Source organism: Dunckerocampus dactyliophorus, chromosome 13, assembly GCF_027744805.1.
Source record: "Dunckerocampus dactyliophorus isolate RoL2022-P2 chromosome 13, RoL_Ddac_1.1, whole genome shotgun sequence".
NCBI classification, from domain to species: Eukaryota; Metazoa; Chordata; class Actinopteri; order Syngnathiformes; family Syngnathidae; genus Dunckerocampus; species Dunckerocampus dactyliophorus.
Genome location: NC_072831.1, coordinates 3,335,001 through 3,351,934, shown reverse-complemented (window position 1 = coordinate 3,351,934; position 16,934 = coordinate 3,335,001). Strand labels below are relative to the sequence as shown.

Below are 16,934 nucleotides of genomic sequence, written 5' to 3'. Positions count from 1 at the left end.
GTGCATGTACACACTGCTTATTAGGAGGAAGAAAGAAGACGGATACAGAGTTGTTCATTGTTCTGTGTGCTTTCTATGAGCAAATAAACCTCACACACACACACACACACACACACATAATAAAGATGATTAAAGTAGGGGTGCACACTCGGGCTGATATACTGTACTGTGTGGGTGAGCAAATCAAGCGCTCTTCCTGCCAGGGACGTTAACGGCCTGTCATAACTTCCCCTCAGCTCACTTGTAAACAAACATTCACTTTCTGGGGAAGACATTTTGCATGCTAGTTGTTCCAAATAGTCTGCAATGAGAGGGAAAAAAAAACATCGAGAACACACAAAACCTTATCAGCCACCTGAAACCCCAGCGCCGTTGCGTTTGAAAAGTGCAAAAGGTTTACCAGAGACCTCCTTGGTGTCACACCGGCTGCTCTGAGCATGTGCCCGAATATAATGCACTTTGCTGGGCTCCCTCCGCTCTATACTCTGGTTCTCCTGGTAGTAGTAATGTCATGATATTTGATTAGGACAAATCAACAGGTACAGTTGGTCACATCCTAATTTGTTGCAGTCTCTCTTACCTCCGCGTGCACAAACTACACTTAAATGTAAATAAAAAAGTAGATATAAAAAAGTTATCGGTTATCTGTACCATATCGGTCTTGAGAAGAAGGGAGTTATTGGTATCAGTTTGAAAAAATAGATATTGTGCATCTCTAGATTAAAGGATTCCCTGGCTGGCATAGTCTAAAAGAATTACAGCCGTCCCTCGCTCCATCGCGGTTCGAACATCGCTCCCTCACTCTGTCGCAGTTTTTCAAAAATGTATTAATTCATCAATGATTGCTGTTTTGTGGTTGACTATGACCTACTATTAGTCCAAAAAATGCATATCTAAGCAAATATTACGTATTCTTGGCCTAAATTCTATTTAATAAAATTCTGAAGCATAAAAATGTTGTAAATGAACTAAATACAAATACAGTTTAAGGCAATACTGATGAACTGTAGTACACTGGTTACACTGGCTTTGTTAGAATTATTTATCTCACAACAGGCACAATAAGAAAATAATAAGTCATCACCACCATAACAACTGCAGCAAACACTCATCACATCCTGAATCTCTGACGTCACTTCCTGTCCACATGTCTGGAAGACATTGAAGCACACACGAGAAGGAGTTTTATTTTCTCTGATTATTTCTCTGATCTACTGTTGATATGAGTGTAAAGGTGACTATATAGGGGTGTTATTTCATGTCTAAAGGACTCTAATAATGGTAAAGTCATACATAAACAGGTTTTCTAATATTAATATTGAATCCTACTTTGTTGAAATTAACTTGTTGCGGTCGTGTCTAGAGCCAATTAACTGCGATAAATGAGGGATTACTGTGCGATGCATTCTTCTCAAAGACTGAGCATATTTTTTGCAATAATTTAAAAACCCAAATCCTAAAAAAAACGAGGTTCCCCTGTACAATTATTTTTATTGACCATTTCAGTGCTTTGAAACGTACACAACATGACAAGATCCCCCGGCATTTCTCATCTTGATGCATGGATATGGTAATGGTTTAATTTATATTTAGTTCGATTCTCCCTTGGGCATTTCTGTGTGGAGTTTGCATGTTCTCCCCGTGTGTGTGTGGGTTTTCTCCGGGTACTCCGGCTTCCTCCCACATTCCCAAAAAACATGCAGGTGAGGTTAATTGGCGACTCTAAATTGTCCATAGGTATGAATGTGAGTGTGAATGCTTGTTTGTCTATATGTGCCCTGCCATTGGCTGGCGACCAGTCCAGGGTGTACCCCGCCTGTCGCCCGAAGTCAGCTGGGATAGGCTCCAGCGTGCCCCCGCCACCATAATGAGGATGAAGCGGTATAGAAAATGGATGGATGGATGTTTTAAGTTAAATTTTTCCCTGAGGTCATATTTTTTCTCTCTTGAACAGTTGTATGACATTTTTGGGAAGCAGATTATTGTGTATAATTTTAGCTGTTTGAAAATTATCTAGATTTTATTAATTGTGATTTTTGAAATAGAAGATTTGCATGCGCTCTATATGGATTATCCTATGATTATATGATGATTATATTATCCTATCCTAGATATGGTAATACCAGAGAGCAATAGAGAGTATGGAGTGATTTTTGATTGAGGATGAATATTGCTTTATTCAATTTCGATGCATTTCTTGCTACTTTATGTTGTATATTGTTAATGTGAGACACACACATATATATATATATATATATATATATATATATATATATATATATATATATATCTATCTATCTTGGAACTACACGGTACCAGACCCCCCCCCCCCCCCCCCCCCCCCCCCCCCCCCCCCGGCCTCTTTGACGGCCACGCCTGGCCCATGTACTTGAAACATAAGAACATCATTGAGCATAACGTAAACCTCCTTTTACGTAAATTCCACTGAATGTAAAGAATTTATGTAAATTTTTCGCATCGTATTACGTAAGGAATTCCATATAACATAAAGCGTCAAGTCCATGCAAGTGACAGAGAGACTAACAGAGTGCACTTGGTGACGCCTTCTGGCTTCACGCTCTCATTAGCTGATTATCAGGGAACCGCCTATGCTCTCATCTCATTGGCTGATTATCGGGGCGCCGCCTACGCTCTTATCTCATTGGCTGACTTATCCAGCGCACCCATGTTTGTGTGTGTGAGCTCCCTTCCTCATCTTAGTCGCCCTTAAACTAGTTTGCACGCATTGAAATCTCTTCTTAATTTCATTACTTTTCTTTGTGTTAAAATTACCGTAGTGATGGGCCCTAAACCAAGTGTAAGTGGTAAGAAAAAAGGGAAAAGTTGTCGATTGAAACAAAACAGGAAGTTATGCAGAATTTCTGACGCTTCATGCTCTCATTGGCTGATTATCGGAGCACCGCCTACGCTCTCATCTCATTGGCTGACTAATCCAGCGCGTAGGTGTGTTTATGAGAGACATGCTGCTCTGTTCCTCATCGTAGTCGCCCTTAAAGTAGTTCGCATGCATTGAAATCTCTTTTTAATTTGTTTACTTTTCTTTGTAAACAAGTGAGAAGAAAAAAACGGAAAAGTTGTCAATCGAAACAAAGCAGGAAATGATCCAGAAGCATGAAGGTGGTATGAAATGAAGTGGTTGCTAGACTATGCAGCCGTTCCCCATCGACCATTATACCTTATTTACCTTATTTTATATTGGAATGTTACTCTACTATGTTTATGCTGTTTTGTTATATTTTCCCACCATATTCGGGGGACTTTGAATATTTTGAAGGCCCAAAGGTGTGAGTTTGGGAAGATCTTGGAACGGGTTAGGCTATTTACATGTATTTTACGCTTTGTATAACATAAAATCCCTATAACATAAAGGTTCTTGGAATGGATTATTTACGTTGTAGGGGCGTCTGTGTATGTATGTGTGTGTATATATATATATATATATATATATATATATATATATATATATATATATATATATATATATATATATATATATATATATATATATATATATAAAATCTTAAGACTACAGTCAAACCTGTCTATAGCGGCCACTAAAGGGAAACGGCAAAAGTGGCCGCTATAGACAGGTTGGTGGCCATTTTGAATTTATTAACATGTCAACACATATTAACATGTCTGTGATTAGAAGCTTGCTGTGTTTGCAGATACATATAATTATACTGTTACATGTTAACCAGTAGAGGGCACTGTGGGACTGCAGATAAAAGTTGTAAAGAACTACTTGGTTAATAAACCGTTGTTAATAAAGCGATTAAAGTGCATCCGCGACGTGATCTCTCCTTCCCCACAAGGGGCATTACAGTATTGACCAGTGCACATTGTCTCACACCAGGAAATAAACGGTGTCACTGTCTGCAACAAGCTCCAAAGAAGACAGCTTTTTTTTTTATGTCGAACAACTGACAGTTTGTGTGAATCTTGTGAATGATTGTGACTGAGCTACGACACGTCTCTTCAACGTTGCATGGAAGTCGCAAACAGTACCTCTGGATTGCCAGACCAGTGTGGCGGTCCCCCTTTTTAAGAAGGGTGACCAGAAGGTGTGTTCCAACTATAGGGGGATCACACTCCTCAGCCTCCCTGGGAAAGTCTATTCCAGGGTGCTGGAGAGAAGGGTACGACCGTTGGTCGAACCTCAGCTACAGGAGGTGCAATGTGGTTTTCGTCCCGGTTGTGGAACACTGGACTAGCTCTGCACCCTTGCAAGGGTACTGGAACCTTTATTTTGCACCACCACCTGAATGGCCATGTACAGCACACGTTCAATGTCCAATGTAAATGATCAGCCTGACAGTGGGTTCAGGAGTAGCATGCGTCTCTGTTGCATTCTGGCATATGCGTCCACCACGCGCCCATAATTCAGAACATGTACCTTCACTGGGACTGGGTGACTGGAATACAGGATGGTTTATCATTTTATTAGCTTTTATGGTGGCAAAAAAAATCGTGGGTGCCTCAAAATGGGGGGGTGTACACCCCCCAAACCCTCCTCTAAATATTGCACAGTATCACTCCCATGACATCTAGTAGCTTTGACTACTTTCTGAAAGCAATGTGCACATCATACTTTTGTCCATAGAGTGTACCTTCATCAGCATGAAATAAACATTGTTTTATTTGCTCTGGCAATGAATGACTCTACTCATCCCAACCTTTATCTTTTTTCTTCCTGTCAAGAGTCTTTGGTCTGAAGGACATTATCAAGCCAAACTGCTCTTCACTGGATGATTTCAATCTTAACGCTGAGTATGACTGGCCGGTTTACGTCAATCCAGGAATACTTTTCCTTCTCTACATTACCTCAGCAACAGTCCTGAAGACAGGTCATGGAACACCTAACCAGGTATGTTTTGCTCTCCTTGGCTGTGTGTAATGGAAATGGAATCAATTACAACCATCAGTTTGTACTTTGAGGAGAAAAAAACCTAGCTACTGTTAATAATAACGGATTAGATTTCATGTAGCACTTTTCAACATTTCATGGATGACTTCATGAACAAAAGTAGAATGGCTACAGCAGAAGATGCAACCACTCTTAGCAAGAAACAGTTTTAAAAAAACAGTTTTTGAATAAAACTTTTTATTATTAAGGGAAATAAAAAATCCAAGCCTAAATGACCTTGTGTGAAAAAGTGCTCTCCCCGCCTGTTAAAACATAATGGAACTCAGATTAACTGAGATCTATCAGTGTGGGAAAGGTTATAAAGCCATTTCTAAATCTTTGGGACTCGAGTGATCAACAGTGACAGCCATTATCCACAAATTGTGAAAACATGGAACAGTGGTGAACCTTCCCAGGAGTGGGAAGGCCGGCCAACCAAAATGAGCACCGCAACGACTTATCCAAGAGGTCACAAAAGACCCCACAACAACAAAAACAGCAAAAACGGCCTGCATGGCAGAGTTCCAAGACCAAAACCACTGCTGAACAAAAAGAACATTAAGGCTCATCTCTTTGATAATCCTCAAGACATTTGGGAAAATACTCTGTTGTCTGATGAGACAAAAGTTAAACTTTTTGGAAGGTGTGTGTCCCATTACATCTGGCGTAAAACTAACGCTGCATTTCAGAAAAAGAATATCATAGCAATAGTAAAATATAATGGTGGTAGTGTGATGGTTTGGGGCTGTTTTGCTGCTTTAGGACCTGGAAGACTTGCTGTGATAAATGGAATTCTGCTGTCTACCAACAAATCCGGAAGGAGAAAGTCCGGCCATCTGTTGGTGACCTTAAGCTGAAAGCGACTTGGGTTGTGCAGCAGGCCAATGATCCAAAACACACCAGCAAGTCCACCTCTGAATGGCTGAAGACTTTGGAGTGGCCTAGTCAAAGTCCTGACTTGAATCCTATTGAGATGCTGTGGTATGACCTTAAAGGCGCTTCATGCTAGAAAACCCTCCAATGTGGCTGAATGACAACAATTCTTCAGAGATGAGTGGGCCAAAAATCCTCCCCAGCGCTGTAAGAGACTCATTGGAAGTTATCACAAACGCTTGATTGCAGTTGTTGCTGCTCAGGGTGGCCCAACCACTTATTAGGTTTAGGGCCATGTCGGTTTGGATTTTTTTCTTCTTCTTTCATAATAAAAAGTTTAATTTAAAAACTGCATTTTCTGTTCAGTTGTGTTTTCATTGACTAATATTTAACAAAACAAAGTGTGAAACTAAGTGTGACAAACATGCAAAAAATAAATCACAGCACTTTTTCATACCACTGTATATATATGTGTGTGTGTGTGTGTGTGTGTGTGTGTATAGAGTATACAGTATACTCGGAGTGTAGTCTATTGCGGTTATTTAATATTAATTCATTAATAAATGATGAGTTTCGTGGTTGATTAAGGCCTATTGTTTGTCAAAAGATATTGAAAAACAAGTCATATGTTGTATTCTACACTGTAATGTTACATTGATGAGACATTAGATTGTCATTATCTTAACTTGCACTGCATGGAGTCAGCCATGGATGAAAAAAGTCATCTTTCCTTCCTGTGTGGAAGTGGTATGGTTTTTTTTGTGTTTTTTTTTTGTTGTTGTTTTTTGCTCCTTACTTTGTCCCTCTTCCCCACGCTTTTCGAAATTGTACTGGACTTTTGGGGTGTTCGAATTTAGAGGATTTACGTTATAAATTTACCAGACAGTTTTTCTCCCTTTCCTCAGGAAGAAGAGAAACAGCTGCCCAAAAATGCACATGTGCTGGAAGAGGAGATGGTAGAGTTAAGCTCATGGAATCAAAAGAGGGACAACTGTGAAAATGAAACCCAGGTAGATTCATAACATTATTTATTCATTACGCTATTTTGTTTTCATTGGACGATTACATTCCACAGAGATCATTACATTTTGTAGTGGAGTCATGAGGAAAGCTTGCTTTCAATTGCAGCCTAAACTTGAATGAATCTTTTCTATGTGTACAAAAGGCCTATTTCTCACAAACATTTTTCACAAGTCTGTCTCTGTCTGTGTTACCAAGCACTTCTCCTTTGCCGAGATAATCCATCCACCTTACAGGTGTGCCATATCAGATGGTGATTCAACGGCATGATAATTGCTGGGTTTCAACCATGTGACCTTGCAATCACTTCCGGTGAGCAGACGGGGGAAGGGGGCAAGCATAGCATAAGGTCACATAAACACTCAGTGTGTGCAATACTTTGGAGATTAAGGAAACAACAATGCATGTCATTGAAATGATATCTCAACGTCAGATAAAATGTAAATAATGCTTGTACAATGTCAGTTTGCGCTCTTATATCCAATCAGTGTGCTTGAATACATTCTTGTAAATGTCCATCATTGTATCACTGCACTGTTTGAGCTCCACAGCTGATTTTTAGCCTGATTTTACGCACGGTTTCCAGGCAGATAGAAGCTAGCTAGTTACCCTCACGGCCACGCATCGCTGGACATTCTTCCAGGTGGCTGCATTTCACATTTTTCAGTTCCAACAATTTTTTTACTTTTGATTTTAGTATAAATTGTGCTTGTTGTTGCTCGCTGTAAACTGCAGCGTGTTTACTCGGCTCCACTCCACAAGAGCCACAGCTGGTTAGCAAACGATGAAAAAGGTGGCTTCTCTGCGTTTTTTGGTTGCTTCCTTAACTTTTTTCCAGTTAAAAAATGATGGACTATCTTAATAGTAGCGTTTTCCCAAATACATATTTGAATATCTGAGCATGGCAGATGTATGCGGCATTTTTGACCTCTAGTTACGAATACGCTTTTTTTGCCCCCATCTTTTTGAGGTGGTGCCGACAACAACCGCATGTGACGTCGTGTGAAACCCAGCAATTGCACAATCCAAAAGAGTTTCAGAGAATTTGGCAGAATTTGGGGCTTGCTATGTATCGCTCCCCTGCATTTTTTCAAATAATAATTCATAAATGATGGTTGTTTGTGGTTGACTATGGCTGACTATTAGTAAAAAAATATTGAAAGACAATTTTTATTGTGGTAAATAGGCATCAGTAATATTATGAGACATGACGTTAGATTACATTACCTTTCACACCGCATGGAGCCAGCGGAGGCCAGATGGACATGCCATGACTGAGAGTGGGGGGGGGGAAAGGTTCTCCTCTCGTTCTGTGTGGAAGTGGTAAGTATTTTTATACTTATTTGTCCTTCTTCCACACTGCGTTTTAAACACTTTCTTAAGTTTAGAATAAGTAAATTGGAGAGGCTAAGTAGTTAGCTCGGTCGATTGCTATGCTAGCAGCGGCCATCTGTCCCATCTGTCCCTGCAGTAATCCCGTAGCATGAGCAATATGATGTAAACAAAGATGAATTGGAGTGTAAAAGTGACTGTAGGGGTGTTATTTCATGCCCTCTATTGATGCTAAAACCTGCATTTAGAAAGTCATAAACACGTTTTGTATGATCTAACTCCAAAAATCTTCCATTTATTAACATTGAATCCTATATTGTGGAAATGCATTTAACACGGTCAGGTCTGCAACCAATTCACTGCCATAAATGAGGGATTACTATATCAAACAGCCTTACATCCGCAGACCTCATGTAACCGCACCACCCCAGGACCTCCACGTCCAGCATGTTAACCTGCTGCAACAATCGATTGTCATAATCCATTGTTGTTCATTCACGACCCTCACCTCATGTTGCAGCATAATAATGCACAGCCCCGTGTTGGAAGGATCTGTACACAGGGAAGCTGAAAATATCCCAGTTCTTGCATGGACAGGATACACACTGGACATGTCACCCATTGAGTATGTTTGGGATGCTCTTTATTGGCGTATACGACAGTGTGTTCCGGTTCCTGCCAATATCTAGCAACTTTACGCAGCCATTGAAGAGGACTGGGCCAACATTCTACAGGACAAAATCAAAAAGAAGTAGATTTGTTGCACTGTCAGGCAAATGGTGATCACACCAGATCCTGACTGGTTCTCTGACCCACCGAAGCCTCCCCCAATACAGTAAAACTACACATTTTGGAGTGGCCTTTTGTTGTGGCCAGCCTAAAGCACACCTGTGCGATAGCTGTCTAATTAGCATTTTGATATGCCACACCTACGAGGTGGATGAATTATGAATGCTTACTAACACAATTGGTCAATAATATTTGAAACATAGGCCTTTGGTATACATAGACAACGTTTTACATTTTTGGAGTTCAGCTCATGAAAGGTGGTGTTGCTTTTATATTTTTGCTGAACGTAGTTAAAATGATTTTGTCGTGGGGTGTCACGAGACCTCGTCATGAGGTCTCACGAGATGAAAACATGACGATATTTCTTGTTGAGAGAAAAGCTGTCTCCTCACAACAGGGCATCCCGAAGTCTTTCAGGCTGTGAGCCATGGCATGGCTAGTGTGAATGATAATACACGTTGCAGTGGCCAGGCAGGATTAGAACCACTTTATGCACACTCGAAACTTTGCAATCCTGTCTGCGTCAGTGTTTGCAGTGCCATTTGCTTGTGACGTGTATCTGTCTTTTCCAATGGAGAAGCTGTAGTGATACATTTCATCAAACTTGAGTAAAATTTGTCAGATCAAAACACAATCATGGCAAAAGAAAACGTGATACTATTTTGCTACTTCCTGGTACCTCCAAAGCATTACATGAACTGTAGTTTTTTTTTGTGTAAATACAAAACTAGTCTACTGCAATCTATTTGACATGTGTCTTTACGTAACTACGCGTCATCATAAATGATTTGTAGCAGCGGCTACAACTGCCGTCATTCAAGTTGTGGAAAAAAGTTTAACAGTTCAAAGCATCATGTTTCAAAATGTACCTGCATTGTTTTGGGACTCACTTCAATTAAAAAAAAAGTCTGTTTGTCCACTGCTATATTTTGTCATTGTAGTTTTCTTAAAAGTAATGTTCAAATATGGTCTCGATCCCATGAACCCAATATCGTGTTTGGTCTCGTCTCGTGAGCTGAGTGTATGGTGACACCCCTACTCTTGATATATTTATTTTATTAATGGTGTCAACATGTACAATGCAGTGTTGTTCTTTTTCCTGTGCTACAGCGTATGCTCTTGTGTGTGGAAAGTGAACTCACAAGAGAAAGAAATGAAACGGTGGCTGAAGGAAGTCCACCAGAACTTGGTATGTGTTTTTTTTACTTTACAGTATGTTTATTCACTTTATTTTAAGATTATACAAAATTTCAAGCTGTCCTGAACCCCCCCCCCCCCCCCCCCCCCAAAAAAAAAAAAAAAAGTATAACCAAGTCCAGGAGAACTTGAACTTGGCCTTGTTACCATATCTTTGGAAGGGAATGAATACTCATGATTGCACTGTGGCAGTTTATTGTGATCCAAACTGACGTCTATTTTTTGACAGGTTTTGGTCATGCCAGTGGTGGCCAACAAGCTGAAAGTCCATTTTTAATTCTGGGAAAGGTGGTGTTGCAACAGAGCTATGTCTGCGCCCTGATAGCAATGATGGTAATGATTTAGATAAAACATTGTTGATGTATACATGTACAGTATAAAATAAAACACTGCAATAGCTCCTATACAGTTGATCCCCCCGCCCCCCCCTTGTGGCAGTAATGGTGAAAATGTATGAGCAATTGAGACGCCCATAAAAATGGTTATTTTTGGAACGCAAAATATTTCCTATTCTAGAATAGAAAAGAATGCCTTTTATTGTCACTATGCAATGTACAATGAGATTTACATTTAGAAGCTGGAAAAGGGAAAAACAGCACTACGCTTCAGAATGAACAGTTGAGGGAAGCAATCAAGATGAAATGCAGAGGGAAGCTGAGGGCAGGTGTGGTTTTCAGTACAGTGGTTCTCAATGACTTCCTTTGACAGTTAAATCCTTTCACATAAATGCAGGCAACCCCCCCCCAAAAAACTATACGCCCTAAAGTTTATTTTTTAATAATCACATATTTGCCGAGGGGCCCTTGGAATTGTCTCACGGCATCCCTGGCCAGTACCACTCATCATACATAATTTGAAAAATGTACAGTAATCCATGTGATCGCTATTGGCCGATCTCACTCATGGAAGATCAGTATCTGAATCGGCAGCATAAAACCTGGATCGGAGCATCCCTAGTTATACTGTACATAACTTGAACTTTTTCATCTCACAGCAGCTATGGGGCGTTCAAGGGCCACCAAACGAGGTGCGGAATCTTAACTCTTGATGAAAAAAAAAATCAGTGACGCATAACAACATAAACATATAAAAAGTGTGGGTACTGGCATGCTCTACATTTCACCTGTTTATAAATTACTACTGACTTAGGATGATTGTTTTTTCTGTCGAACAAAACCAGCCTATTTACGGAGAAAAAAATCACATTGACCAACAATCTCCAAATTTGAGAGAAATTCCGACTAACAAGTATGCAGGGATTCTCTGTATAACTTGTTGCCTAATTTTGCCTGATGTATGTTGAAAGCCTAAATTAATTAACATTGACTTCAATATTTGTACAACATAGCAGTAACGTCAGCATATTTACAGACCTTGAAAAATGTATCTCACACCCAGAGAAGGCATCTGAAAGAAAACAATCAGTTGTGCCGACATGTAATACTCTTGTGTTGTTTCTTGTTATTCAGGTTTGGAGCATCACGTACCACAGCTGGCTGACATTTGTCTTGCTGCTGTGGGCTTGTCTCATCTGGATTCTGCGTGCCAGGTTAAAACCTATGCCATGAGTGCAACAGTAACACAATGAAAACCTTTAGCAATTAATTTTATTGGAATACTTTCACAGTCATCGCTATTTCTGAGTTTACTTGACGGAAAGTTTCAAAGTTTAAATTGAATCTAATTCACTTTAATTGTGTTGCCTGTGAATATTCTCGTTCTCTTTTTGCAGACGACATGCAGCCATGCTGTGCTCTCCGTTTATCTTGGTTTATGGTGTGGCACTGTGTTGTCTGCAGTATATATGGGCCATGGAACTTGACCCTGAACTGCCTACCACTATGGGAACCATGAGTCTCAGACAACTAGGGCTGGATAAAGCGCAGTACCCCTGTCTGAGACTGGGAGCTATGGTAAGACAAGATTCACTTCAATTCCATCAAGCAGTAAAATTCGCTTATACAGCAGGCATGCAATTTTCTGGGTTGTAAAGGATTACAACTAGAGATGCACGTTATCTTTTTTCATACCCATACCGATAACTTTGTGCTTCTCAAAACTGATATGGTACCGATAACTTTCTTTATATCTACTTTTTGTTATTTAGATTTAAGTGTAGTTGGGGGTACGAAGGACTGGAACAAATTAGGATTTGAGCAACTGTACATGTTGATTTCCATCCATCCAATTTCTATGCCAAGTCTCCAGTTAACCTAACATGCATGTTTTTGGAATGTGGGAGGAAGCTGGAGTACCTGGAGAAAACCCACGAATGCACGGGGAGAACATGCAAACTCACACACAGACATGTCCAACATATCCAACCCAGATCTGCCAGAACTCCTGACTGTGTGGCCAGCATGCTAATCACTAGGCCACCATGCGGCCCTCCTATGGAGTTATTTATTTATTTCTTTTTATGTCAATACGGGTTAAGAGGATGATCCAATTCAGTGCACTCACTGAGTGCACTCAGATGGTAGGCTGGATTGCACTCTAAACAATGAAGAGATGCTCGTGACAGCCTTACCTTAGGTTTCTGCCCTGTATTTTCACTGTATTTTTACTTAACTCTCATCCCTCCATCCATTTTCTACGCCGCTTCTCCTCATTAGGGTGGCGGGGGCATGCTGGAGCCTATCCCTGCTGACTTCGGGCGACAGGCGGGGTACACCCTGGACTGGTCACCAGCCAATGGCAGGGCACATATAGACAAACAACCATTCCCACTCACATTCATACCTATGGACAATTTAGAGTCGCCAGTTAACCTCACCTGCATGTTTTTGGAGTGTGGGAGGAAATGGGAGTACTCGGAGAAAACCCACGCAAGCACGGGGAGCTTAACCGTCATATTCTCCTCAAATATTATTCACACATTTTACCCTAGGGTTCAGTTTGACCCCCTGGATATTTACCTCCATATAACGATTTGCAGAAAATTGATTAGCAAGTTTTTGTCAGGCACTTTGTTCATTTGTTGCATAGGTAAATAACCCCTTAAATGATGAAGTCCTGACCTACTCTCTAGCGCCACTATCAGGCCGAATTTGTAAATTAAAATGACTTTATCTTGAAATCTTGAAATCTTGAAATCTTGTCACATTAACTGAAATCATGAGTGGCCACAAGAGAATGAGCACTATTGGTTTTGGTGATGATATGCCCTTTCCTGCAGCGCCACCATCAGGTCCAAATTTCAGTTTTAGAGTTAATGTATCTTGAAAATTGTTCGTCGATATCTTTTCAAATTTGGGGTGCACATTCATGACTCTCCCAGAAAGAACCATATTGATTGATGTTGGTGAGCCCTCCCCCCATTACTGTCATGAGCACAGTTATTTACTTATTTCTTTTTTTCTAACATACTGGTACATACATATGGTTAGTCACTATAAAGTCTCACTCAACCGTCCTTTTTGGTTATTCAGGCTTGAGACCGGCAGTGTCAGAGAGTTTTTTTTGGTTGTTTGATTTGGTGTGTCTGAGGGGTTTTTCCACTTATCCAACATCGGTTCACAGGAGGGTGGGGTTTCACAGCAAGCGTCAGGTGGCCAGGCCTGAACCCAGGAAGCCCAGCTGAGCACAGCCCAAAGAGGCAAAGTGGGGGCCCCCCTCCAATGGGCTCACCACTCATAGGAGAGGCTAAAAAGGGTCGTGTGCAGAGTGAGATGGGTGGCAGAGGTGGAATATACATAGTAAATTTTACATATTATTTCCCGTCTCCCATGAAAAGGTATTAAAGTTTCAACTCTGCACCTGCAGGTGTGTGGATGTTAGGTCCCACATGGGTCACACACAAACTGACCTCAGAGGAACACCTATGCGTGCAATATATGTTTAGCAGATTGAAAAAATATCATCATGATAATTTTATGCTGACTCAGTAGTAGCTATCAAATCCATGATAAATCATGAAATATCAAACAAACAAAAAGTCAACTATTTTTTTTTTTTGAATCACAAACATTGAATGGGTTCAAGTTGACCCCAAGGATCTTGGAGGGTTCATCCTTGTTTGCAATGGTTGCTTACTCAAAATGTTTTGTCTGTTTTGTATTCTTCTTTGTGCATTTTGAATCGCAATTTAGGACCTCCTTAAGATCCATCATGGTAAAAATTTTGATCAGAAGTGTGTATGGGTAGGAATGATCCTGAAATACTGCATGTGCTTCATGTTTTCATTGTAAACATTCCATTAGGTGGTGCCATATGTCCATGTTTTGACAGTGAGCTAGTTGGAATTTTCCTTCATCTAAAAATCTATGCAGACTCCAGATAACATGCCAAACAACTTTACTCAAAACATTTCCCACACAAAATCATTTTAATGTCATATAGAAAAATATTAATAATTAAATGTATATGTGTATAAAAAAATAGAAATAGAAATACAATTTTTTTTTTTTTTTAAAAGGCCTGTGCACCAGGCTAACTGGCACAAAAAAAAACAGTTCTAGTGTAGTAAGTTTGCATACTAAGAAAGTAGGTAGTTGTGCCCCTGCTGGGTAGCACTTCACATTCTTTGTGACTTGACGTGTTTGTCTGAATGTGCTGTATGTCGTCTCTGTCCATCTTCAGCTCCTGTTCACCTCAACCTTTTGGCTTTTAGTACGTCAGTCAGTGAAGGAAAACTTCAGCATGAGGAGAAAAATGGCCACACCCTTGCAAGAAGTCACCACAACAGGTAATTTTGGTTATATGCTGAATTGAAGGATAAAAGCAAACCTTTGTCTGTGTTGTGTACTACAGTATACTGGCACATACTGTATGTTTTAGGAATGATCATATTATCATCACTACCAACCACCAATCCCAAAAATCTAGTCCTTGTCAGACTCCATAACATAACATTTGTTACTATGATGTCTTTAATAATGAATATCAAAATTCAAATATCCAAGGAGTAAGCAACAGAATAAAGCTTGTTTAAACGCATTTTGGTACGCATTTTGGTACGCAGTTTTGCATATCGGTGAGTAAATTGGTGGTAAAGAGGTGTGAAGTATGTGTAAACTGCACAGAGCTGTGAAATAGTCGTGAAGGCAACTTGAACGCGCCGTAGCCTATGTGTAGACAATGCTGGCGGTGAGTATCAGAGCATGTCTCATTCACACGAACGGGTTAACTTTTCCACCACCTCATGTAGCACATCAGGGGGATTCTCAAATCATTTCTGTAGACTCTTGGATCTTCCTTGTGATTTTCTATTAATAAGTGATCATAATCCCCAAATGATGTCTTCTAGTCAGCAATTCCCTCTCCCACACTGTCCGTGCCACTTTTTTTCCCCCAGGTTTAATGCCTCTTTCCTGCTTTTTGCACATTCTCTATCTGCAGCTGTGAGGAAATGTAGACTTATCTTTCTTTTTTGCATGCAATTCTTCTCTGGAGTTCAACATCTTGTTAGGTGCCTTGCAAATACGTAGAGGAATTAATGAAGCTACAGGGGTGATGCCTGCTGTTGCGTGGCATCACGCAGGACACAGGGGGCCCAAATAATGCCAGGACTGCTTCACGGATGCGGAAGTGGTGGATGATACTGCATACTCATACAGGAACAATGTGCGTCTTGCGTACTATTGTCGTGCGCTAGATGTAAACACTACTTGATAAGGTGTAAATCTGTTGTACGGAAGCGTGATTATTTTGTGCCAGTGCGCACCATTTTCAGTCACGAATTGCATGACAAGGGCGTAATTTATGCGTAAACAGTGTGCAAACTTGTGTTCACGCTTTTCAGGCGTGCCACAAATAAATAAATGACACGCGTTGCCACGGACAATGCGGAAGCAAAATGCATGCAAGTGTAAACGCCGCTTACGTCGTGGCATGCTTGGTGGTGTGCTGTGTGATTTTCCCAATGTCAAATATGTGCCTTGGCTCAGTAAAGACTGGAATAGGCCATGGAGCTGCTGTCCCCTGTTCAAGAACATTACAAGAATTGCTGATTTGGAAATGAAATCAAAGATCCTTCCAATTGTTTTGACTTGAATGAGCGTAATAGCACATATACTATTACTAATCCATAATATTTTGTCCAGCAAACATATGGCACTGATCATTTATAAAAGTTTTAAGATAAAATAATTTCACAATAAATACACTAATGCTTCTTTGTACCATCATTTTTAACTTTCTGTTTGTCTTGTTCTTTTGTCCAAGAGATGGATTCCTCACATGAATCAGCGCTGAAGGTCCTGGGAGGCATGGTGCTGAGTTGCTATGCCAAATATTGGATCTACGTGTGTGGCGGGATGTTCCTCATGGTCTCTTTTGTGGGAAAACTTGTTGGATACAAGCTCATCTACATGCTGCTTTTCCTGCTCTGCCTCTGTATATATCAGGTTGGGATAAGACACCAGTTGACTGCTTGTTGTTTTCTCTGACTTGCAGCAGCATTGCTTAGATGAGTGTGAAATGTACCAGGGCTATTTTCATGTGCAGAGCACCACAGCCTTGCTCACTCAGGTTTTATAATAGCTTTGAACTTGCATGCACAACGTTTGCAAGATACTGTTTTTGAAAGCTGACAGCTAAGTGTGTCTCATTTATGTGTCTCTTTATTACAAACACAAATTATTTTTTATATTATTATTACAAACCAAAATATTGATACTTCCGATACCACATCTTTATGCTCTAAAACTGATAGACAGTTGACATTTCAGACAATTTTTTTGAGCAATATATATATACACTGCTCAAAAAAATTAGAGGAACACTTCAAAATCACATCAGATCTAAACTGGGAGAAAAATGATCTTGAATATCTTTCCTGATAATAAGCGGGTGA

At 40.2% G+C, this 16,934-nt stretch overlaps 1 protein-coding gene across 1 annotated transcript in view; it reads left to right on the top strand.

Moving 5' to 3' along the window:
- piezo1 (piezo-type mechanosensitive ion channel component 1) overlaps nt 1-16,934 on the top strand; it is a 127,613-nt gene that overhangs the window by 29,443 nt on the left and 81,236 nt on the right. Inside the window, exons 7-14 of the mRNA XM_054796223.1 lie at nt 4,723-4,888; nt 6,706-6,810; nt 10,052-10,130; nt 10,368-10,471; nt 11,608-11,687; nt 11,871-12,051; nt 14,720-14,825; nt 16,304-16,485. Of these exons, the coding sequence (XP_054652198.1) occupies nt 4,723-4,888; nt 6,706-6,810; nt 10,052-10,130; nt 10,368-10,471; nt 11,608-11,687; nt 11,871-12,051; nt 14,720-14,825; nt 16,304-16,485 (1,003 nt within the window). The remainder of the gene's footprint in view (nt 1-4,722; nt 4,889-6,705; nt 6,811-10,051; nt 10,131-10,367; nt 10,472-11,607; nt 11,688-11,870; nt 12,052-14,719; nt 14,826-16,303; nt 16,486-16,934) is intronic.